Source organism: Crassostrea angulata, chromosome 1, assembly GCF_025612915.1.
Source record: "Crassostrea angulata isolate pt1a10 chromosome 1, ASM2561291v2, whole genome shotgun sequence".
NCBI classification, from domain to species: Eukaryota; Metazoa; Mollusca; class Bivalvia; order Ostreida; family Ostreidae; genus Magallana; species Magallana angulata.
In genome coordinates this window covers 16,859,942-16,883,869 of record NC_069111.1, presented here as the reverse complement: position 1 = coordinate 16,883,869, position 23,928 = coordinate 16,859,942, and the positions used below count along the sequence as shown (strand labels likewise).

Below are 23,928 nucleotides of genomic sequence, written 5' to 3'. Positions count from 1 at the left end.
CATATTATATTATTGAGCCGCAAAGCATGAATGTCAAGGTGACTGATTGTTAATTATAGGAATGCACCAGAAAACATATTAAACATATTATTGCTTAATCTTATTTTTTTATTATTATCTGCGTAGTATTTGGTATTTGAGCTAGGTTAACGTCTGCTCCTATTCGAGCTGTTTTTTCCCCGCTCTCTGCTGTAGTAAGTGCAGAGTCATCAGATTGCATGGGCAGAACTCACTAGTGTACAACACTACATTAGGAGAGGCTGAGGAGGCAGCAATATGTTGGACGATTTCCAAGAAGTTGCACGCTATGATTTATCTAACAGACTGGTACCATCAGTCAGAACTTATGGCTGCAAGTTAGCACTCTGCCTTCTTTTCCTTTGCCCTCTTCTTTTTCCGGCTTTTCCCCCAAACAATTCCGATGGTTACAGATTAGATCTAGAAAACAGAAGAGATTAACAAACATATAATGCGTAGAGGAGGAATAGGTCATCTTTTCAGCGTTGTTCAGGATTTTATCTTTCTTTGTATTTTTTTCAAAGCAAGATATAAATTAAAATGTCGCCAGAATTTACAGGGAAATGGGCTCCTCATATGATATAAATGAAAATATTTCTCTGATTTAAGGATCTCTTAAGATATATTTTGTAGTCAGTGTTGTAAAGATGGAAGAATTATGTGTAAGAGAAAGATAAGAATCTTTCTCCTCAATCTGGCTGGCTCTCCACATTCTTAAGATTATAAATATATACATAGCATGGGTACTATATATCTGTGTTGTATTCAATGGGCAATCACTCCTGGAATGAGATATGTATCAGTGTTGAAGAAGCACCACTGGCAAATAAGCTAGAATGTTATCTAAACAGCAATCATATGAAATATCTTGGAAGTTCTTTTATCATATATATCATGTAATTGTATGGTTTACATGTACATGCATATGTAAACATACTTACCAAATAACAAATACATTTACAGTAATTATTACTTTTCTAACACATATTGTAATAATTTTCTATGAATACATTGTTCGTTAAGGAAATTAATGATAAGATTAGCATGTATTTTTCCTTATCCTTAATTTTTATGATTAATTGTTCCATTAGATAGAAATTAAAGGTAATTTCTTAAAAGTTTGTTTTAACTGTTTGTGACTCATTGATAAGTAGATCATATCCAACTGAAATGTAGATGGGATTCATTAAAAAAATATTTAAAAAACATTGTATCTTATAAGAGCATACTTGCATCTATGTTTTATAAAGTAAATATCATTGAATATTTCAAACAAAAAGAATTTATTTTTTTTTCTTTTGGAGTACAGAAAATCAAGCATTTCAGTTGGTGGTTGAGATAATACATCAATGACATTAAATATCATGTCTTTTTGATTTGCCTGTTGCAGATACATTTGAAAAAAAAAAGTAAAAAAGTAGTGCAGTTTCTTTCTCGACTCTTCCCAGCATCCCAAGTTTTTGGTTTGTGTGTGTGTGTGAATTTTTACCTCCATTGTTTTTCTTCCGAAACTAACACAGAGCTGCGGGTGTAAATGCAATAAATGGAGAGGATGAATTGGAACGTCGGCGGAGGGAAAGGCGAGAGCAACGGCTCAGGCAAGATGAGTTAGCCACCCTATAACGTGGCACTGTATCTATTGTGTGGGGCAGTCACAGTGTATATAATGTGGCAACCATTTGTTAAGATTGTTGTTAGTCCACAGTTATCTTTCTTGCAACAGCAACCTGTCAAATTGAGAGTTATCTCTCTTTTAGATTTTTGTGTATTTTGCAAAAACATCGAGTTCTTGCTCTCATACAGTTATTATTTTTTTTTGTATTCTTGTCACAAATTTCCAAATTAAACATATGTTTGTCAAATGTTAAAATTTGGTGACAAAAGTAAATAAAAGTCTCATATGGTATTGGATCCAAATTCAGTTACAGAATTTTATGAAAATGTTCAGAGCCTTTTAAATTGAATTCTTTTCATGAATCAGGCAATATCATTGGTGGTTTAAATTGAAGAAATTGGAAATGAATGAGTGTAGTGTAGTCTTGTAAATGGTACATTAGTTTTCATTCAGGCCAGTATATAGAGCACAAGCTATTTAAATAAAACTGACAAAAAGGGAAGGTTCTGCTTTTAATAAATAACTTTGATATATGGAGCAAGACCTGGGATTTTTTTCTGGTCAAGCAAAGGTTAGAATTATTTCAGAATTGCATATATTTTACGTTTTTACTTTGTTATCTAGAAACAATTCATGCTGTTGTATAACTCATTGTTTGTGAGACATTTAATTTTATTAAATATCGTGTTTAAGAGTTCTGTTGCAAAAAGAGCTATTTATAATAAGTTGAATTGAAATGCATATGGACTAAACATTATAAAGTTACAAGTATTGAAAGGTACTATTTATAATTTAAGTTTAATATTTCAAACTAAACTTTAACATTCTTTGAATAAAAGTTCAAAATAATTTTAATGAACGAGGGAAAAAATTGGAAATGATTACAGGTGCATTGCTGTGTAAGTAGGTCATTTAGAGTTTTGTGGTATTTTTCTTTAGGTCCTCTGAGGTCGCAGAGGATACCAGCACCTCCAACCGCCGCACGCGTCGCAGAGGAACAGAGGACGAGATAGATGCTACAGAGGTAATAGGTTCAAATCTAAACTTGTCTCAATCTTGCTGATGTTAATTAGAAAGTCACCTCATTTTTTAATGACCTATTAGTTTATGAGCTAAAAATTTATAGAGAAAAAATTTTGGAATGAAATCTCAAAATTTTGGATTATGGTACTCTGGTTTCATCAATTTTTAGTGAGCAGGAATTTTCATGGATTTCAAAGTGGAGCTGATACACAAAATTAAATATTCCATAATTGAATATAATTTCTATCAGTGTAGAGCATTATTCTTGAATATAGGTATCCCTGAAATAGCGTTTTACAAAATCCATGAAAATTGATGGCCACTATTGAAACCATTATTATTGGATTTTACCATTAAGATCCCCTAAAAAATTTGATAAATCAAACTTTATTTTTGAGCAATTTAATAAATCATATTAATTGCCTTAGATTCTGTATGACTTGTTTTACTCTTAGATAGATAGACCCTTTCAGTTTAGATAGGGTTTGGTGATAGTGATTTCTTCAATGAATAGCAGACCTGGACTGTTTGTGTTACATTGTTTTATCATTGGTAAAAAGATCTTCATCAGTTGTTTTGCCATGAGTAATAAGAGCTTCATCAATGTTTGATCACTCATTTGCATACAGGAATCTTCATACACAAGCACGCGTTCTCGTCGCCGACGTGGATACGATGAGGAGGTAACAAAATAAATCTGGTGTTGTCTCCATGGACGTATACTCCGATAAATTCCATCACATTACGTAGAGCCAGCTCCATTAACATCATTGTCATTATGCCTAACATCGCACCAATTCAAAGACCAGTTTCCAAGGAACAGAACCATTTTAAAAAAAATTAAATGAAAGATCTCCACCCTATACCCCAAATATTTTTGCCTAGTTAAAAGTGGGAAAATTGTACACTTAATTTCTATAAAAGCATGGCCATTAGAGGTATTAATAGTTTGCATGTACATGTATAAGCTTATCATTAAGCTGCCCCATCAGGAAACTACCCAAGCTGTTTGATTTATACCCAGTCTCTACAACTCTGTAGATTATTCTAGACAATTCCTATTCAGATCTCATTTTTATGAGTCTGGGGTTCCAGGTTTTATTAACTGATCCAAAAAGTCACTGTGAGACCCAATGCACTTGATTCCTTAATGCATTTTTATTTGGATATTCAAGATACTGGTTTAAGAAAATTGTGTTGTAATTTTACATCTATATACTTTTACATATCTGCTTTGCCATATCAATATTGCTTATATAGATCATAAATTTGTATTTACGTGCTTATGGTCATCTATATCTGTATTTATCTGTATTTATATGTACATGGGCTTTTATAAAGGTTATTATATACTCGGTATTGCTGTAGATAGATTAGAAGTATATGAAATTATATCATATAAACTCTAAAGACAGATTGTGTCAGGGCCTGTTTAAATCCATTTTTCTGCAATATCTATTTCAATCTTTTAAAGGTAGTCAAATAATAGGCATTTTGATGAATACATGTACATGTATCTATATCATATAAAAAAGATAAGCAGATGAATGATTTTACCTGCATTTGAATTCTACGTGAACTGTAATTAGAATCATTTTAAGATGATGACTTGATAAATTGTAACAATTTGTGATGAATTGTAACAATTTGTGATGGACTGTAACAGGCAATGATGAATTGTAATAATCTGGGATGAATTGTAATATTCTGTGGCGTATTTAGGAAACCCCAGAAGCCGCTCCTGAGGAACCACAAGTAGACCCAGAGGAAGCAGCTCGCAAGCGCCGGGCAGCTCAAGCCGAGCAGGAAAGACAGGAAGAGGAGGAGCGAGCTCGACGAGAAGAGGAAGAAGAAGAGCGCCAGAGACAGGAGGAAATCCGACGCCAGCAGGAAGAGGAGCGTAGGAAACAGGACGAAGAGAGAAGAAGACAGGAGGAGGCTGAGCGTGCTAAGAGGGTAGGTCATAGGTCAACTGAAGGTCAAAGGTTCAACGTGAGTGGTAGGTTAAGTGAAATTTTAAAAAGTTGACATGCTGGACAAATAAAAGAATGCAAGTCTTAATCTTCTTTTTTGCAAGGTAAGTGATGTTTGAGCATGTGTGTCCTGAATGATTTTGTTTATAAAAATTAAAGTAATAGATTTGTTTTTAAATTAACTGTAAACAGCTCAGTGATAAAAGTTGAAATATTGTTTGACTCAATGTTCCTTGTTTATGCAAATTTTCTTTGAATGCTTGTTCAATATTATCATGCATGATATATTTCCTGCATGTTTATTTCTGCATGCCATAAACAGGAAGAAATAGATAACATACTAGACAGACAGAAAAAAGAGCGGGAAGAGCAAGAAATACGAATCAACGAAAGAATACGCAACTTACAGAGTGTTAATGACACGGTGAATGACGACTTGTTTATTGACGAGGACGATTGGAATAATCACACAAACAACAGCGTGCACGGAAATAAGTTATCAGACATGGAGAGGAGAAAATTAGAAAGCAACAAAACCAGTCAGTTAAAGACATTTTTTGAGGATAGAATGGAGGAGCAAAAATCAAATGAACTCCATCTTGAAATCCACAGGAAAGATGGATCTAATAAACGCCAGCATGTAAGACATTTGTTATAAGGATATTCCTTACTCTTTATTTTTCTTTTATAGATGATGTTAAAAGACTATACATAAATGTAAATAGATGATCTATTTCTTACCAGTTGAAACCCTTAGTGAGGCTTTAATCAGTCAAACTTTCTTGGTTATTCAGCCAGGTAACCTAAGTTTGGATGAGTCGAGCCAGTCTCATGTTCAAGAAAGGCTAATCAAATATCAATCTTCACTTCAGATTTCACCAAAGGTAAACACAGATTAAAGATATATTTCAATCTGCTGTTGAAATTGAATGGAAATGGAATGGAAACGTTTCTACAATATGTAATAAATTTTTATCAATTAATTTAAAAACTTAGCCATTTTTTCACTGTTTAGGATGCATCGCTTTCACCCAAAGATCTGCATGTCTACCATGCTAAAGTTATCTCCCCTGGCTCAGATCGCTTAAAAGATATTCAAAAAAGAGTAAGCTACTCTTGTGATTTCTTATATGAAACAGTAGCATTGAAATTGCACATTTCATTGTACTACTTGAAAAGATCTTATAAATAAATTCTAAATCTTTTGATAGTTTGAGGGGGAGAAATCAAATGGGGATCTCAGCAATAATAGACTCGGGAGATTGAGTGCAAGTGAAACTCATCTCAATATTACAGTAAGCCAGTGTTTCTCTCTCTCTCTCTCTCTCTCTCTCTCTCTCTCTCTCTCTCTCTCTCTCTCTCTCTCTCTCTCTCAATACTAATGAAGTAATGCACTTTGTTTAGAAATTTAAAATTAAAGATATAAAAGAGATGGTCTAAAATTTCCTACAATTTCAAAAACACTTTTCAGGAGAAAACAGAGTCTCCTCGATTTGGAAGTAAAAAGGTGTTAGACAGATGGCAGCCAGCCCATAATTCACAGAAATCTCCCTTAGCAACAAGTTTTAAAGCCACAAGCACAACCAATATGGACAGTGGTGCATCACGCAAATCTGGCACAGTGACACTCTTGGCATCAAAATTTGCCACGTCCAAAGAATCTCTGAACGATAATCATGTGACTTCACCCACAACACTGAAGCATTCTGGGTCGTTTAAGGATGTATCATCAATACGACGACACTGGTCAGAGAGCAGAGATTTGACAGAAAAATCGGAACCTGCTCCTTCTAGTTTAAGGAGGCAGAAATCTATGGGAGCCAAAGTTTCAGAGAGATGGCAGTTTGAGAAGCAAGATGGTGCATCCTCATCAAAAAATAACAAGGAACCATCATCTCCGTTTAAATCAAATAGAGAATCACCGTCATATCAAGAAAGTCAACTCATTTCTCCATGTAGGTCAAGGCCACTGTCAACTTCTTCCAGTGATAGTCAGAAAGTAGGTCAAGCCTTACATGGTTCTTTTATTTTATACTTATAATTTAAATAAAATTCATCTCTCGTAAAACTATCAGTGATATACAAATTTGTTTGATTTCCAGGTGTCTTGCTATTGGTAATTGCATGAAATCTTTGTTTTTACTTATTTACTTGCTTGCATTGTTTACTTTGTTTGAAGATTTTGTTTATTTTGAATTTTTGTTTTAATGTTAACACCTACATTTGGTTTGAACTAGCCTTAATTTTAGAAATAGAATAAAACCCCACAGACTAATTTTACAAATCGCATGAAAAGCAGGCTGTATTGGCATGTGATTGTTCAAATTTTAGGACGTTGTTGTTGCAACCCCTGTTACCATAACAACAAATGGCTGGCATCGTACAAACGGGACTAAGGTAGGTCGAGGAATTAGTCTCCTGATAAATTTATTATATGAGATTAATGCTGTAGGTAAGTGTTGAAAAAAAAGTAAATTTTTCGAAGATTTTTAAAATTTTTAGTTTCATATGTCTTGAATCGCACAATATTATAAAGGATTGTATGGATGAAGCTATAAATTTTGACAAATGATTGATGTTTTTATTGAAGTAATAAAGGAGAGGATACAATAAACTATTGATATTGATGGTATTTCTTTTTTTTATTCGACAATTAGGAAGAAGAGGAGAGGATTGAGCGAGAGCGATTGGAGCGGGAAGAACAGGAGCGTGAAGAAGTACGTATTAAATTACCAAAGGGAGACCATTTCTCGCCAATGGTATTGAAATGTGTCACAAAGAAGGGAAAACCTCACTTATTATAAAATTATCAAAAATTTCTAAATTCTTAAAGTGGCAATGTGTATTTCTGTTTGCAAATAGATTTTTCGTAGACTTTTGTGTAGCAACTGTACTATTTCTGTTTGTTAAAAAAAAGAAAGATTGAGGTAAAGAAACAAAACTGGCAGAATCTGTAAACAGAGATTATATTCAACAGAGTCAAGTTCAGACTGTGCAACTTGAAACATATAAATTAATTATTGCTTTTTATAAAATGAGCCAAAATAATTTTGTTATATGTAAAATTTTCATTTTTGTTGATGTTATGGCAGCACAAATACGTATCTGTGTGAGCACATAGGATTATAAAGTTGTGATTTCAGCGTTTTTAGTAGAATTCCTTCCCTCTGCTTTTAAGAATATATGAACATGCAGATCTGCATGGCAGTTGTTCCTCTTTATTCATCAATATATAGAGGTTTTTGATTTGTCAAAGGTGTGATCACATGACATCAGATGAAACAGTGATGATTTCCATCAATCGGAGGATGGGGCGAGATCTTTAAAAAAAACATTTGAAAATGTCATACAAACAATTCTTTATTTTTCTGACAAGCAGACATTTATTTTTCTGTCTGCCTGTCAAAAGAAAGGATTGGAAAAAAAATAACAAGTTGTTTGACTTGGTAGCCTCCTCAGAAAAGATTTTTGTTTATTTGAATTGCTGACTTGTCTCAGAGGTTAAGATAAAAAGAAAAATAGATGCATGGTAGAAAAATTCACCACTGTTGAATCTGTGCATGTTTACAAAATTTAAAAATGAAGATGAGAGTTAGCATTCTAGGATAGAGAGAATGCCATAGAAATAGACATTGCCACATGGTCCATGGGTGTCTAGCGTCGTGACGTGTTCCCATCTGTCCTGTGTCTCATGAACTAATCTCACATTTCATATATTTCTATTTCTTGTTACGTTTCCAATCTTTTCTCAAAAAGCTACGTTCTTTAAAATTTCATCATGTCCTATAGGATGATGCAATGTTAAAAAAAGGAAAGATTTTCAGTCAGAACAAAATAGTTTTCACCCCACTACATTTATTCGTACACCAGTAAAAAGTCTGTAACTGTCTCTTAGTTGTGAACGACTTTTCTGTAATAGTTACTTCATGTATTCTCCCATATAATTGCACCATTAATAATGTGCACCAAAAAAACTTTTACCAGATAAAGGAAATTTTTTTAAAAATTTAGATATTTTAGAAGGGATATAGTCTGTTAAAGGGAAATTGATTAAGAATTCATGCTGAAGAGAGGTCGTAGTAATTGTGTCACAAGAGAAAGGATGGTGGCCGTTTTAGGCGGTGTGTATTTGGACAGTCATTGTTTCCATTTCGTAGGCAGCAAGAAGGATGGAAGAGGAACAAAAGAAGAGAAACCGCAAGAGGAAAGGGTTGGGAGGACTTGACAAAGAAAAGAAGAATAAGCTCAAAGTAGGTCACTTCCTCTCAGAAAGTAGGTCATATTCACACAATCAACAAAATCCAGAAATTGAGTTTTTGAAAAAAAAAAAAAATAAACGACCATGTTTAATTCCCGTTTTTTTTTTTTTTATCCCTAACAACCTCTAAGTGTATCCAAATGTTATTTTTTTTAATAAATTTATTATAAGAATATACCACAGTTTCAAAATTTTTACCCCCCACTGTTTGAAAGGTTAACTAAACCAATAATGAAAAAAAAATCATATCATCTTCCTCATTAATTGCTTGCTGTTTATTTTTCTACTGTCTTGCATGATTTTGTTGTAAAGTACATGCAGTAGAAATTGAGCATTTTGATTTACTTACTTCATTTAAATGCAGAAACCTGAAAAAAGACCTGAAAAATATCACTCAAACTATGTTAGAAAAAATGGCATATGTTGACCACACAACCACAGAATTAAATATCTTGTGCATGATTGTTTTGCAAAATTAGTTGATATATGAAATAGTGAAGCTGTCTTGTAAATATTTCTTTTAAGAATTTGAAGGTTTTAATTTCCATTTTTACCTTTGTGTGCTGTACTTGGTGTTTTTTGGTTTGAAATATTAAAGGTGGTATGGGACATCTCAAGATATTCATGTGAATGAAGGAACATCATATTCAAAATATAATCACAATTTAAAATGATCCTTTTGTACAATATTTTGCAATAAGATCCACTTAAAGTATGAAGATCGAAAGATAAAATTATTAAAAATTGGGTTTCAAACTCGAGACTTGCAGATCAATAACTGACCATTTAATAATTGTGCCATTCCTTTAGCCATCAATATTGCAAAAGACAGAACTAATAATATTACCTGTATATGATATTTTATTGTTTATTTTGAAAGAAAGTATTTCACATTATAGAGGTGTCTCATACCTTTTAAAAAAAATAAAAGTAAAGAATTTTTTCATCATTGAAAAAGTGAGCATGATTGTGAGCATGTTGTTGTCAGGATTTGCATGGTGACTCTGATTCTGCCGATGACGAAGACGAGGAAAGCATGTCATCCAGTGATTCTTCTTCCTTTCACACCTCCCACTCAAACCCCCGACCAATGCACAGAGTCACCCCCCTCCCATCTGACCTGGAAAGCATGAGTAAAGGTAACATTGAGGAATACTTTTTTGTTGTCCAGTTGCACTTTTATGTATTTTTTTTTTGTGCACAGATTTGTGTTGTGTTCTCATTGCACATTGTTTGGTTTTCTATTTTTGGATCTAAATTTGATTGGTGGTTATGGTTTTCATTTTTGCCATTTTGTGTGACCATGGAACCAGAATGTTTGTGAAGAAGATTGATTTTAAGCTAGAGAGTCTCCTTTGAAAATTACAGATATGGACAAGCCCAAAACAAATGAAACATTAAAGCTACAAATTATGAAGCATAATATTGTATCAGTTCAAAACACATAAGAAATTTCAATCAAAGCATGACTTTAACTCTGCATTTTGGTAAGTAGTGTGTATAGAGATGAAAATTTCAAACAGAATTGTTGATGTTATATATGTAGACATAGGCATGGGTTTCACAAGTTCTTTCTAAATAATTGGCATGGAGTGGCATGAAGTTTTCTGATAAATAAAATATATTTGAGCAAGAATTTAAGTGAAACTTGTGGGAATTTGATTAAAGGCATTGATCATGGCTAAAGCGGCAGAAGACTTGAGAAATGAAGCCAAGGCTAAAGCCGAGGAGAAGGAGCGATACATCAACGAGCGGGTCCCGCCCTGTGACACCCAGGGCAAAGACAAGGGTAGGCTGCAGAAGCATGAAGCATAGTGCAGCATGGAGTGTGGATGCTCAGTTGTTGATTAATTGAACAAAATTGATACATCTATGACTGATTTCATGTACAAGCATAGTGCAGCATGGAGTATGGATGCTCAGTTATTGATTTGTTGAACAAAATTGATACATCTATGACTGATTTCATGTACAAGCCCATTCAGTCTTCAATGGGTTTTATATTTTTGCATGATATGAACACTCTTGTGAAATACATGTACTACATTTTCTGTTTGTTTTGAGAGAGTGCATGTCTGTCTATAGTTTAATATTGCTCTGATTTGTATATAAAATGAAAAATCTACTCTGGTGAAGATTGAAAAGCAATATGAAAAAAGAACAACTTACTATTTCTATTTGCTCTTGTGAGATGTGTTGCCCTGTCTCTTACAATTATCTGAGTATCATATACACTTTTCCTGCATCCTTAAATAGAGAGTTTAACATTACATATTCTTTGAATAACCATGTCTTATAGTTCTCTTTGAATGTTGTTTCTAGTTATTTAAGAATTCACAATAATTTAAGTTGTTTTAATGTGAAAATTTGCTGTGTGTCTCATCATAGAGAACAAAATTAATGATTCACTGCTATTGATCATTTATTACGGGTAATACGTACAATAACACGAGAATTGTAGAAAATGTATTTTTCAATTTGTACAAAACATATTTTTTAATTTGTACAAAACCTTTACTTGTAATGATAATTTCTTAATGATTTTTTTTGTGCAAAAATCTTGAAAATCTGAATACATCAGCTAAGCAGCATAAAAATTCATTATGTTTTCAATGATTGTATTCTTATTTAACAGCTGCTCTTATTAAACTATGCAAGGACCTTCATACTTTGATGGCCACCCTGGAGGAAGAAGTCTATGATTGGAACATGAAAGTTAGGAAACAGGAAGGAGAAGTAAGTTGTCATGGTTACATATTTGTAACCATTCCTTACAGCATTCTAAACTCTGCTCGTATTTTATAATGGATACATACAGTTGAACTTCGATATCTCGAACACTGATATGTTGAATACAATGGATATGACGAAGGGATTTGTAAGTCCCAACCCCTTATTTTTTAAGTATTTTACCCTCAGTATCTCGAATACTCGGATATCTTGAAGTTTTTAAAACAGTCCCATCAAGTTCAAGGTTACGAAGTTTGACTGGTGTGTGAAAAAAAATTGTGTGAATATGAATATTTGCTAATTTTTCTTTGTAGATCAACTCTCTATCTCTCAAAGTGAACGATTCCAAAGGAAAATTGTAAGTGCAAAAGACATGGTTAAGTGTGATCTTGACCTTTAAAATGAACATATAGTTAACCTAAAGTTATGGCCATGAAGATCACTAGTATACTACATTTACATCAATATATATGCATGGATGGACTTGGTAATATTCAGTTTTCATATTATTGAGGTTCTACAGTATGATGTGAAAACTCAAAAATCAACAAACTGACAAGAGACGTTTGTTATACATGCTCTGATGCTTTATAAATAGCACATAACTATATTCATCCAGAAGTTGAGAAAGATCCAGTACTCTTCATATATTTAAATTTTTAGAAGTTTTGAGACTGAAATTGGGTTAAATATGATAATTTTCATAAGGACAATGATATCTTATATTTTCATATCATACATTTTCAGCGTTAAGCCTGTTCTTAGAAAAGTCAACAAAGAAAGCAAGTAAGTATTTCTAAATAACCAAAGATGTGACTAAACAACTTGGACAGTCATTCTGTATTATTTTGGAAACAGAGCTGATGCGAAGGCTATATATTACATATTTCTTTTTTACCATTTGCAGATTTGATAAGCTTAAGAAAGATAAATCAGATTTCCGTGGCAATTTGAAGTCCACAGGACAGAGTAAATATGCATTGGATGAGGAAGGGGAAGAAAAGGTAAGAATTGCTTCTGCTTTCTGTCCATTTTCTGTGTTGCTTCTGTAAATCAAGTGTTATGTCTTCACTGCAAAGAGGGGTAAAGAGGAAAATGAAGCATGAAGTCTGTATGAGATAAAATAGTGCTTTATAATCAATTTTGGAGGAGATTGAGAAAAATGAGAGTGGTTTTAATAAGAGAAAATGAAATGAGTTCATTGCACTAAATTTAACAAGAAATCTTAATAGATTTTTTTGGCCCCTGTGTTGTTGTTAAAATTTGGAATTACTGATGTGGATTTTGGGTGATATCAAATGTAAATTTGTAAAATAGGGGAAAGAACTAATGTCTTTTTTTTTGTAAATATAAAAAAGTGTACTTAATGGAAATTTCTGATAATCTGACATTGTTAATAGAAAATATGTTGTGTAGTACAATGCATAATTCGGAATTTAAATGGATTTGATGACTTTTACTTGAATGTACATGTACATATAAGAAGGGCAGGGCTAGACAAATGAAATATTAATCTTATGAAACATGTACATTGTACATATAAAATGTCGCTGAGCGGGGGCTGATGGGATCTTATTTTACTGTGTCTCTAAGTCTGTTTTTTGTCATACACTAACTTCTGTGTGTGTGTGTGTGTGTGTTTTCTGAGTGATTTGTGTCCCTTATATGACCATCATTATGCTACGTATACCCAATCATTGGAATCAATTGTTGGTCGACTAGTTCACCAGTGTATTATGGTGTTTTAAACTAGTCCAGCTAAATGCAGTATCTTGTGCTCTGGAGTGTTAGAGAACTTGAATACTCTTTTCAGGCGGAATAAATTATCAACCTGGTTTCTACGCTAGCTATAAATTGAGGTATGTTTATTGTAGAGGAGTTATTTCCCTTTGAAGAGAAATTGCATTGCCATGACTAGATTATTTTACTCTATATCCTCAGCAATTACTACACTGTTCCAGAAATCCTTAATGACACATCAACACATTCATTGTTTGCACTCCTTTTTCCAGTAATCTTTAAGTTTATTTCTTTTATTAGTACCTTTAATCTCTTTTGCAGTTGCATCTAAATATTAATTTACAATTTTCTTTTTTCTTTTTTTTTTTTTGAGGCAAAATATAGAACTGGTTTCTAATGTATATTACATAGAATGCACTTTTTTGATTAGAGTACTTGTATAGCCTTAATAACAAGAGTTCAGATGAACCAGTCAAAGATTCGATCAATGTAGATGTTTGCAGTTTTGTTTAGTACGCATTAACTTTATTTAAAATACAACTGTTTGGAGTGGTTTTCCCAAATATATACAGTACTGATCAGACCCAACCTAACAGAAAGTAAACCCCAACTAAACCCTGGGTTTACTTCGGGTTTACTTAAGTGGACCCAGAGTAAACCCAAAGTAAACCCCAATCAGAAGTGTATACCCCTGAAATCAGACACTATGTATTTGGAATATACAAGGGGCAGAAATTACAGGCAGTAGGATGGTAAGATAAAAGAAGGGTCTGCTTCACACTTCAGTGCGTACAGTGGACCTCAAAAAAACAATTCCCAAGTAAACCCAAAGTAAACCTAAAGAAAGCCCTGAGTAAACCCAGATTTTCAAAAAGCAGTAAACCTGGGGTTTAGTTGGGGTTTACTTTGGTGTTAGGTTGGGTCTTATCAGTACTGTATTTTCTTCTCACTTTTTCAGCTTAATCAATAATCAACATTAATTAGATGAATTTAAAAAAAGGAAATTAATTAATATATGTATTTCATTGAAATGAAACTATAATTTCATGTGTCTTTGTCGTGAACAATTGATTAAAACCCAATAATGAATTTGTTGCACAGCTTTTATGGACCATGATTAATATCATTATATGAATCTTATTTATCATACTGTAAATATATACAGTGTATATATATTATCAATAACAATTATTTATGCTTGACATCTTTGCTTAGATAAGACAAAGCCATGGATAGCATGTGCATTGCAGGTCATTTATACTTCCAAGAACAAGACAAATTTGCACCTTTATTGTTAATAATAGCAATTATTTGACCTTTTCAGAACCAAATTTTTGATGCTTGTAATATAAAGAAAAATAGTTTTGCTTGTCTTGCATAATTTATTTTTAACATTTGAGTAACCTAAATAACTTCCAATATGCAGTTTTTAATACACATGAAAGACTTTTTGAAACTATTTATGTTAATCATTTTCTTGTTGTCTTTTTATGCAGGCTAAATAGAAAAAACCCAGAGGCAATGATTGCAGTGTCGGAGAAATTAGAAGAAGAAACATCAGTAGTTGGCGATTGTCCTAAAATTACCCATGATTTTAACGTCCTCCTGTGTGGTTTCGATGTTTTCAACCAATTTTATTTTTTCTTCTGATTATCAATTAATTTATGTGTGGGACACAGTATAAAAATGTTTCATCTTTCGAAGTAGAATTTTTTGTTCAGTTTTTTTTTTTCTGAAACATTGTTTTGTCTGGACTGTGGTTAATCTCATAGCAATTCTATTAGAATGTATATGTGTACATTTTACATAATATTTCTTCTCTTTCATACCAACATGTACGATTATAATATGTTATATCGTGTAAAACAGTTATGAATGTATGAAAGGTTGATCTTAAATTTTTTTTGTCTTAATGGAAGGTAGTTGTTTTCACATATTGTGAATCAATCTATGCAGACTGTGTCTGGAATACCCAGAAGTAATCTTTAAACTATTTTCTAACATCAAAAATGTCATGCCAAAACTAATTAGTTTTGAGTTTATTTCTATGAACTAGGTTTATAGTACTTCTTTAATATGCTAGCAGGACATCATTGAAGTAAAACTATGTTGAATAGGTTTTTAGGCTTCCAAAGAAGGCTTCTTCACCTGCAGATGATAATTAACAACTAATTAATGACCGAAAACTTTAGGAAAAGCCTTATAGATATACCTTTATTGTATTTATTAATATTGTGGCAGTTGCTGTGTACTTGTAAATATGTGTGAAATAGATAGAGACCCCTTGCTGAAAACTATAGCAGCAGGGTTATAATAATATAATTAATATTAATATGACTACAATTAATTATTGTTCAAATTATCTAATATATTATATGTTCCATAGATAATATTCAAGATTTATCCATATATGTTTTAATTAATAAATATTGCTTTTTATTAAACATTGGTCTTAGGCAAATAATGTACCCTTATGAAAAATACAAAAACAAAAATGCTTTGGCTCTATATGTTTATTTCTATGTATGCATATATTCAAAAATTGATCTTCAAACCTCTTTCCCCCCAAAAATTTGATTGATAGCAATTTTACTTTTACTTTGACCAGGATGGAATATAACATCCAAGTAGTGATTTCTTTTTCTTTCACTGTGAATAAGAAATTTCTGTAAGATATAGATGAGGTATTCTGTTCAAGCAATAAACTCATTCCTTGCCAAAAACCAATTTCTTAAGTTTTTGTGTCAACTGCCTTCTAGACTGGAAAGCAGACACTGAGAGGGTTGTCTCAGTTTATCCCTGTCACATAAATTCATATTGCCACTATATATGGATGCATTGAGCATTATAGTAGGAGCTTTCCCGGTGTACTTAATGATTTAGAACATATTTTCCCTTCAAAAACTGCGTTCTATACAGTCATATACCAAATATAACCAATGTATCGTCTGCATCTCTAAATTCACTGTGTAAAGCCATGTATATGTACAACCCTTAGTTTCGTATGTGACTGAAGATGAAAAGTTATAAAGATCGGAACTGGATAATAATCTCGTGTATAAATTTGCATTAAACTAAAAAATATTTAAGCAATTGTTTCGCACAGTTACAGAAATATGACAAAATGTTTAAAATAGTGTACATATCTGAGTGTTTTTGTATGCCAGTTGCAAGCTGAACATTTATTATCTGTGCTCAAGAAAAAAAGCAAATGCAAATGGTCAAGCTGAAATAAATGATTTCCTCGTAATGTCAAAAAAATAAAAATAAAAAAAGCACTCGGCTTAGTTAAAATTTTGATCATGTAGCTGGACAAATAGCGTTATGCGTATAACTTTAGTTTGAAATATGTATCTATATAGACCGAAATATTTTAATTAAGGGGACTTCTAAGATGAATTTTAAAAACAAACAAAAGAAAGACGTCTTTATGTTGTACTGTTATGTGTGGGAGGTCCCGGGATCGATCCTAAATTTCGACAAACCAAACTCGTACAAATCTTTGAACAAGTGTTCCTTTTCAGTTACGTTGTGGGTCTTAATAAAACCTAGTCTCTTTTGAGAAGTGGACAGGCATAGCCTACATCCACTTCTCTTCGCAAGCCCTCAAATTTGATTCTGGAAAACGAAAATGCGAAATTTGTTACGAAAATTTAGGGAAACTATAGTCGAAACATGGGTCGAAGTGTAGCTCGTCTTCGGTTCCGACATTTACACGTTTTCCAGAATCAAAATACGAGGGCTTGCGAAGAGAAGTGGATGTAGGCCATATGCCTGTCCACTTCTCAAAATAGAATAAATAAAACCTTCTAGAAACTGACAATACTTCCAAAAGACCCCGATTGAGGAATTGGGACGCCTCCGTAGGAAATATTCTTGAAGAGACGTAAAACCACAATCAATCAATCAGACCGGGAGATATCCCTTTTTCTTTAATAGATATTATTCGAAGAGAAAAAATTCTTTGACAGAAAGTAGAAGTTGCACATATGTTTTAATTGGGTTAAACAAATGAGTTCATACCATACATATAGTACAACATGTATTTATAAGTAACATGTATTTAAAACAAAACAACAACATAAAATGAGTTCATGTAATGTTTTTCAAGTGGAATTTTCCTCATACATGTACTGAAGAATTTGACTATCACGATGTTTCTTATCAGTACAAGTACTGGACACTAAACATGGAATGACACCAAAATAAAATTCTTACGAAACGTTACATCACAGAATAGTACTAATAACCAAAGGGGATTTGTTCAGAAGGCGCAAATGTATAAATTGATATATCATTTAGATTAAAGTTAGGAACAAAGAGGTCAACAAAATCGTCTCCGTCGACGTCTGCGTACGCAATTTGTCCTACAGTTCCGCTTCCGGCGTCGTGAAACACGTTTTTGGTGTAGGACCAGTCTTTGGTCGAGTTACTGTTGGGTTCCAGGAAGTAGGCCCGTCCATCGTCGTCTCCAGACACAAGGATCATGGGACGAGAACTGTTAGGATAATGGGAAAACATTATTAAAAGTCGTTAAGTATAAAAAATATGTATAAAATTTCCCAATTACATGTACATGTATGGGATTCTTTTACAATTGGTCAATTACGACCTATTAAAATGATACTACATTGTCAACGCTTAATTATTGTGATAATATTTTCCTATACACGATAATTTCTGATGCCACATTTTGCCAACATAGGAAATAAAACATAGAATGGTTTTCCAAGTTTAAGTATTGGATTCTCTTAGTTTTCTGATACCACACTATACCTTCTGTCGGAGGACCGAGATCGGATACAGAACGCTGACCCTGGGGCTCCCTTTCCTTGACCCGTCGACCGAGGGACAAAGTTGGTCGCTATCGTGTGCCTCGGAAAGTTGCCTGTTCTGTTTTCAAATATAAATATATAATTGTTAGATAATTGATTTAAATGATAATGCTATAATCGGAAAATTTCGTTTGGAATGGTGTCTGTAATTTCAACTAACCGGAAATCGCTGGGAATTTCGTAAACCAGTACACTTCCGTTCATGCCATTGGATACCACGAGGAGATCCTCTCGTCCATCACCATTGACGTCATTAATTTCTACGTCAAACAGAGCCCCGGCTGTAGTATCTACTGTTCTAGAATGTACCTTTTAAAAGATTTAAACGCATGACATACTCAAGAATTCAGTTTTATCTTATTTAGTCTATTTCGAGCATATTCACATAAAAACTCTGTTTAACATAATTATCATTGTACATTAGTGCATTTTATTTTCCCCCCGCAATATAAAATATTTCTCTTATCAAATACAATCATTGTTACTGTATTCCTTATAGTGCAGACAACCTTTGATAAGTCGTTCCATCTGTTCATGCTATCAGTGGTCCAATGAACGCTCAGCTTTTTTGCAAAAAATTCTGTCGTGACGATGACGTCATATACTCCATCAGTCGTATTTACTTTCAGATTCCTGAAGTAGACGTCGGGTCCGTGAGTAATGACGTGTTGTTTCCATGGTGATCTGTATTGGTGCGTGTCAGGATTTTCTAACCAAAGTAGTTCCGTGTCTTTTGTGGCTAATATGTGTGAAGGAAAGACAGTAATATGTTTAGACGAGATTATTGATAAAATGGTCTATACCTTCATCTTCAAGGTTAATAGAAAATGTTGCCGCGTAAAAGTCAGGTGCTTTCTGTTGAATTATTTATTCAAATTCAAAATAATATATAGTTCAACAGTATGGAACTCTGATTTTGTAGAAAAGTATATGTTCTGTATCTTTGACGGATAAGGAAGATCATATATCCTCATTTGAAATCATTAATATCCGATTTCATGATTGAAACGACTTACAATAGAATTTTTCAGTCTGATTGAATCTTTGCGATATCGCTTGCATTGCATCAAATTAAAAAATGACTTTCTTTTTAATTAATTGTTTATGGGCTAATAATCTCTCAGCCCCCCAACCCTACCCGCCTTCAAAAAAATATACAAAAAATATAAAAATATCTAACACCGTAAATGTTGGCCATTTGAAATGAAAAGATCATCAAAATTGTAAAGATAAAGAAAATAAAACATCCAAAGCTCGACTTTATAAAAGGTACTAGGATCGTATAACTTTTACATAAGAATGGATTCATTGAACAGCAACTCACAGAAGATGGAGAAGACCGGTTCCCTGGCCCGACAGGTGAGTATGTCCAGATCCCCGTCCCCGTCCATATCCTTCCACACCACGCGGTGGTAGAACCACTTACCCTCCGTGTGGTCAGTCAGTTTGTACGGCCCCTGGGGGGTGCTCCCAGAGATATCCACCAGGTAAATGTACCCGTCGTCTTTAAACGGTACAAGGAAGCCGTCTGGAATGGCCACCATGCGCTTTCCAAAGACGCTTTCTATATAAAATGTATCTGATTTGTATTTTTTATCAAAACTCTAATTACAAATCATAACTCATATAAGCTATGAGAGAACATCAAGAGAAAATGTATAAACCACGTTCTTTTCAAAGATGTTTTCTGTTATTGCGGTTAATTGTCTAATTCAAATATTTAAACTATGTCAGATATATATGCTAAAAGAAATTAAGAAAGCATTAATTTGTAAAAAGATAATTATTTTGTTAATTGAGTCATGGCAATTTAGTAGAATGATTTATCAGCATGGGATAACAAAGCAAAAATGACAGATCCCAATTGTTGGCGTCAACCAAAAATTAAAATCGCGTAAAAAGATACATGTAAGCGTTTACTCTGAGTAGCTTTGCAATCTTTGATTATAATAAGGAATTAAAGGTTATAATAACAACTTTGATGTAGTGATATTTCTTTTGCAAAATTTTATTATATATTCAGCGACGTCCAAAGTTTCAATAAAAGCATATACGCGAAACAAACCTGGAACACCAGCTACTTCATTTGGCCAGGACATTCTATTGGCAAGAACTTCCTTCCGAACACTCCCGAGGTTTTTAATTTGCTGTCCGATTCCTCGGTAAAGATTGACCGTACCTGAGGTGAAAGGATTTCCGGAGAATGTTGATAAAAGCAAGTCATATTTTTCACCCGGAGACCGTGCATTTGGATTCTCATAAAGGTTCGCAAATGCTGCTGAATTCAACGGAATTTTTCCAACATTACGCACGGCATTGCTAAACGATGCTATAACACATCCCACGATTATTGTTATTATAAAACTCTTCTCCATGTTCCTGAGTTTGGAAAATTATTTGAATCTGGTAAAACAATACACCCCTTTTTGGTCAATTTTCTCGTAATGAAGTCTGTACAAGTATCGTGTCAATATGGACATATAAACAAAGATCTCGCGTTGTCGGAAGCGTGAGTTTTTATTCCAAGCGATAAGGCGACCTTGGTTGTGTAAAGGGCTTTTAGTGCTATGGATACCGAAAAACTCACGTGGTCCAATGTCTGCTGTAGTCTGGTTTTGATGATACATGTAATTAACCATGTGTTTCTATATAAAGAATTAACTTGGGTGACCTTTTCACCTTATAAACGGTCACAACCAGTGTTGCTATAAAAAGTGTCATAATCAAACGGAATCGTTTACCGTTCTTCAAAAGACTCAAATAGTGTTTACTTTTCTTTCATACAAAGCAGGATACAAGAGGCCCATGGGGCCACATCGCTCACCTGAGCAACAATGGGCGTTCAAAAGATATTGTGCCATATGGTCTCTCGGTAGAATAACAAAAAATAAATATTGTCAAGTATTCGAATTTTACACTTATTTTTGCATACACGTAAACTTTGACATTGTACCTTCATGAAATACTATTTTTTACCAGAATAAGAAAATCCTACGCAAGATATAAAACTAAACATTTGGTAGGGGTACACTGTTAAGTTGTTAACTTCCAATTCCCTATATTTATGTTCTGCCCCCCCCCCCCCCCCCACTTTGTAAAGCGATCGAAATATATGAGAGCATATACGTACATTTTTTTCATCAACTACTTACTAGTTATTGTATTTTTTAAAAAATATATAAAAGTCATTGTATTTTATTCAAAAAATCCTACATGTATAGATGTGAAGAAGAAAATTGTAACAATATGCTCAATTCCTTAAATTAAAAACATTCAAAAATTTAATTTGTCTTCTCCATTATAATTAAATGACTGTTATTTACCTCGCGTACAAACCATGATCATTTTTCGCTGTGATATTTTCTTAGGAATAGCGATAATTACTTTATCCCCGCAACAGAAATGTGTCAGAATTATGGAAACTGTTTTAAAGATGTCGTTTTTATTTACACGTGTCTGAAAAACTATCAAAATTGATGTAGATTTCACATTATTTATTGTATAAAGAGAGTAGGTATATACAGAATATCACTCTTTTATTTTGTTTGTACAAGTATTTAACATACTCTAATTCATATAGAATTTCTAATGTTCAACCAAAATTTCAGCGTCAATCGTAGAATTATAAGCAAGATACAGAGGTCACAGTTCGCCTAGGTTTTGCTTAATTTGCGCAGGTAAACAGTTAACTGTTTGATTTACCGAAGTCTCTGTTTGATTTGATACGTAAAAATCACGAAATACAGACGATAGTTCCCAGGTTACAAAGCATAAATAATGAAAACGAAACGAAAATCAGAATAAGCTAACACCAACGTCATGTGTGAAAACTGTCAACGCATTGAAATATTTAGCTTCAATTTACTTCACAAAATCGGCACCAATATATTTTGCATGTTTCAAAAACTTCCCTTCATACGCGAACTGTTGCATAACAAGCAAATTCATCATAGTCAGATCGACCCTTTTTCGTATAATGTCATGGCTGCTTAAAACAAAGAACCTCGTTTTAGAAGTATGGAATACGAGTCTTGGTAAAATGGGTATGCAAACCCGGGCTGTGGCAAAATAAAAGCCGGGGCAGATGGACAATCGTCAATTCCAAATACGCATTATTTTGCAGCAATATTTACAGCGAATCCAAATATACTGGTCCATCAACTATCCTGAAATTTTAATGAGATTGGCAGATTAATAACTGCCAATCTTTTGTTTTGCCCAGTCCAAGTCTTGCCTACCCATTTTACCGGATGCCGAGCCCGAAGCTGAAACACGCCTTTCCTTTATTATTGGGAGTTGATTTTAATCAACTCTCCTATGCAGTTACTCAGACAAACCGAAAGTGAATCAGTGTTTGGACCTCAGCACAAATCATTGCTGCTGACAAGACTTAGTTCTTGAAAATAATCGATAAATTCGATGTAATGTATGCTAAAGCATTGTTTTTCAAGGAAACTTATTTATAAATACCTTGAAAATATTCAGATTTTAAATGGTACGAACAATTTAAATATTTTTTGTAGTCGTATGTATTCCTACGCCAGAGTTCAATATAGTCTCGTTCAACTCGACGCTCGGCTGTCTCCGTAAATCCTTGTCGGAGATTTACGGTGTCAGCCGAGCGTTTGGTTGAACGAGACTAGAGTTCAATATTGCTTGGATCCATAAAATTTTCGAGAAATATTTCTATTACTGATACATAGTTTGATTGAATTAATTTTATCTTTAAATATTATTTAACATGATTCATATGGGGGTTTCTAGACATTCTTGTCGAAAAAGTCCAAAAATTCATATTATAAAAATGTGCGTAATACAAATTAGAAACTACATGTACTTGTCATGCAAAATAACATATTATTGATTTCAAGATAAATAAACATCGACAAAATCAACTCCCGTCAGTTCTTCAGTACTTTGATTATTTTCGTATTAACTCAGATTTGAAACAGAATTAGCCCTTAATTTTTGCAATTTATATTTTCCTTGCCATAAGGATAATTTAAGCAAAACTACGTTGAATTGGACTCAGTAGTTCTTGAGAAGATTTTTAAAAATGCACCCCCCTTTTTCTACAGTTTCAAGGTTTTCTCCGCTTTGAATACAGATCGGACTTTTATTTCTGCAATTTATATTCGCCCTCCCATAAGGATGCTTTGTGCCAAATTTGGTTGAAATTGGATAAGCGGTTTTAGAGTAGAAGTTCAAAATGTAAAAAGTTTACAGACGGACGGACGGACAGACAGACGGACAGACGGACGACGGACAAAATGTGATCAGAATAGCTCACTTGAGCTTTCAGCTCAGGTGAGCTAATAAAGGAAATCTTTAAAAATATTATTACATGTTATACTTTTATAAAACTGATTATATTTTTAGCATTCTTAAAAAATTCTTCGGTTTATAAATTGTTTATAAATGAAAGTATCAACCTCTCGTCAGAATATATCGCAGGCTCGAACAACGCAGTGAGGGGCGAGGGTGAAGGGTACCTCCCTGTACACCCGACCTGTTTGCAGTTGGTTATTAAGCTCGCAGCAAGGAGGTACTAAGACCAAAACGTTTAATTGCCGATAACAATGTTAGTTGTAACTTAATTGCACCATGATGTTGCCCAGTTTAATTGTTTAATTTTGAAATATTTTAATTGTTTATTATTCAACATTGGCGTTATTTTTTTATATATATACTTTTATCAGGACAGTTTATGGACTTTTACTACACTTTAATCTTAAT

General features: G+C 33.4%; 2 protein-coding genes across 24 annotated transcripts in view; one reads left to right on the top strand and one right to left on the bottom strand.

Moving 5' to 3' along the window:
* LOC128159118 (trichohyalin-like) overlaps positions 1-16,080 on the top strand; it is a 45,066-nt gene extending 28,986 nt beyond the window's left edge. For 13 of the 23 annotated variants that reach the window (XM_052822180.1, XM_052822190.1, XM_052822186.1 and 10 more), the window contains 19 exons: positions 1,539-1,616; positions 2,573-2,657; positions 3,286-3,339; positions 4,379-4,612; positions 4,952-5,269; positions 5,424-5,513; positions 5,645-5,734; positions 5,841-5,924; positions 6,101-6,628; positions 6,961-7,026; positions 7,287-7,346; positions 8,787-8,879; positions 9,876-10,026; positions 11,523-11,623; positions 11,932-11,975; positions 12,365-12,403; positions 12,525-12,621; positions 13,431-13,476; positions 14,854-16,080. In XM_052822180.1, coding sequence (XP_052678140.1) covers positions 1,539-1,616; positions 2,573-2,657; positions 3,286-3,339; positions 4,379-4,612; positions 4,952-5,269; positions 5,424-5,513; positions 5,645-5,734; positions 5,841-5,924; positions 6,101-6,628; positions 6,961-7,026; positions 7,287-7,346; positions 8,787-8,879; positions 9,876-10,026; positions 11,523-11,623; positions 11,932-11,975; positions 12,365-12,403; positions 12,525-12,621; positions 13,431-13,439 — 2,221 coding nt within the window. In that variant the 3' untranslated portion in view covers positions 13,440-13,476; positions 14,854-16,080. Of the gene's footprint in view, positions 1-1,538; positions 1,617-2,572; positions 2,658-3,285; positions 3,340-4,378; positions 4,613-4,951; positions 5,270-5,423; positions 5,514-5,644; positions 5,735-5,840; positions 5,925-6,100; positions 6,629-6,960; positions 7,027-7,286; positions 7,347-8,786; positions 8,880-9,875; positions 10,027-10,555; positions 10,677-11,522; positions 11,624-11,931; positions 11,976-12,364; positions 12,404-12,524; positions 12,622-13,430; positions 13,477-14,853 lie in introns of all 23 variants that reach the window. The other 10 variants (XM_052822264.1, XM_052822278.1, XM_052822287.1 and 7 more) reach the window with 7 other exon arrangements.
* A 1,252-nt stretch (positions 16,081-17,332) lies between these two features.
* Positions 17,333-20,666, bottom strand: LOC128159239 (uncharacterized). Its single transcript, XM_052822306.1, has 6 exons — positions 20,258-20,666; positions 19,517-19,756; positions 18,702-18,931; positions 18,353-18,501; positions 18,134-18,250; positions 17,333-17,855 (listed from the first exon to the last, which is right to left on the bottom strand). The coding sequence occupies exons 1-6, from the start codon at positions 20,565-20,567 to the stop codon at positions 17,600-17,602; spliced, it is 1,302 nt and encodes a 433-aa protein (XP_052678266.1). The 5' UTR covers positions 20,568-20,666; the 3' UTR covers positions 17,333-17,599.
* Between the last annotated feature and the right edge of the window lie 3,262 nt (positions 20,667-23,928).

What these genes read in the sequence shown, in the direction of transcription:
- LOC128159239 (XM_052822306.1), bottom strand. Translation starts at nt 20,567, where the DNA reads ATGGAGAAGAGTTTTATAATAACAATAATCGTGGGATGTGTTATAGCA. An exon ending in GATGGAACGACTTATCAAAG is followed by an intron (nt 18,502 to 18,701) that starts GTTGTCTGCACT and finishes ATCTTTTAAAAG; the next exon opens with GTACATTCTAGAACAGTAGA. An exon ending in TCTCGGTCCTCCGACAGAAG is followed by an intron (nt 17,856 to 18,133) that starts GTATAGTGTGGT and finishes TTATCCTAACAG; the next exon opens with TTCTCGTCCCATGATCCTTG.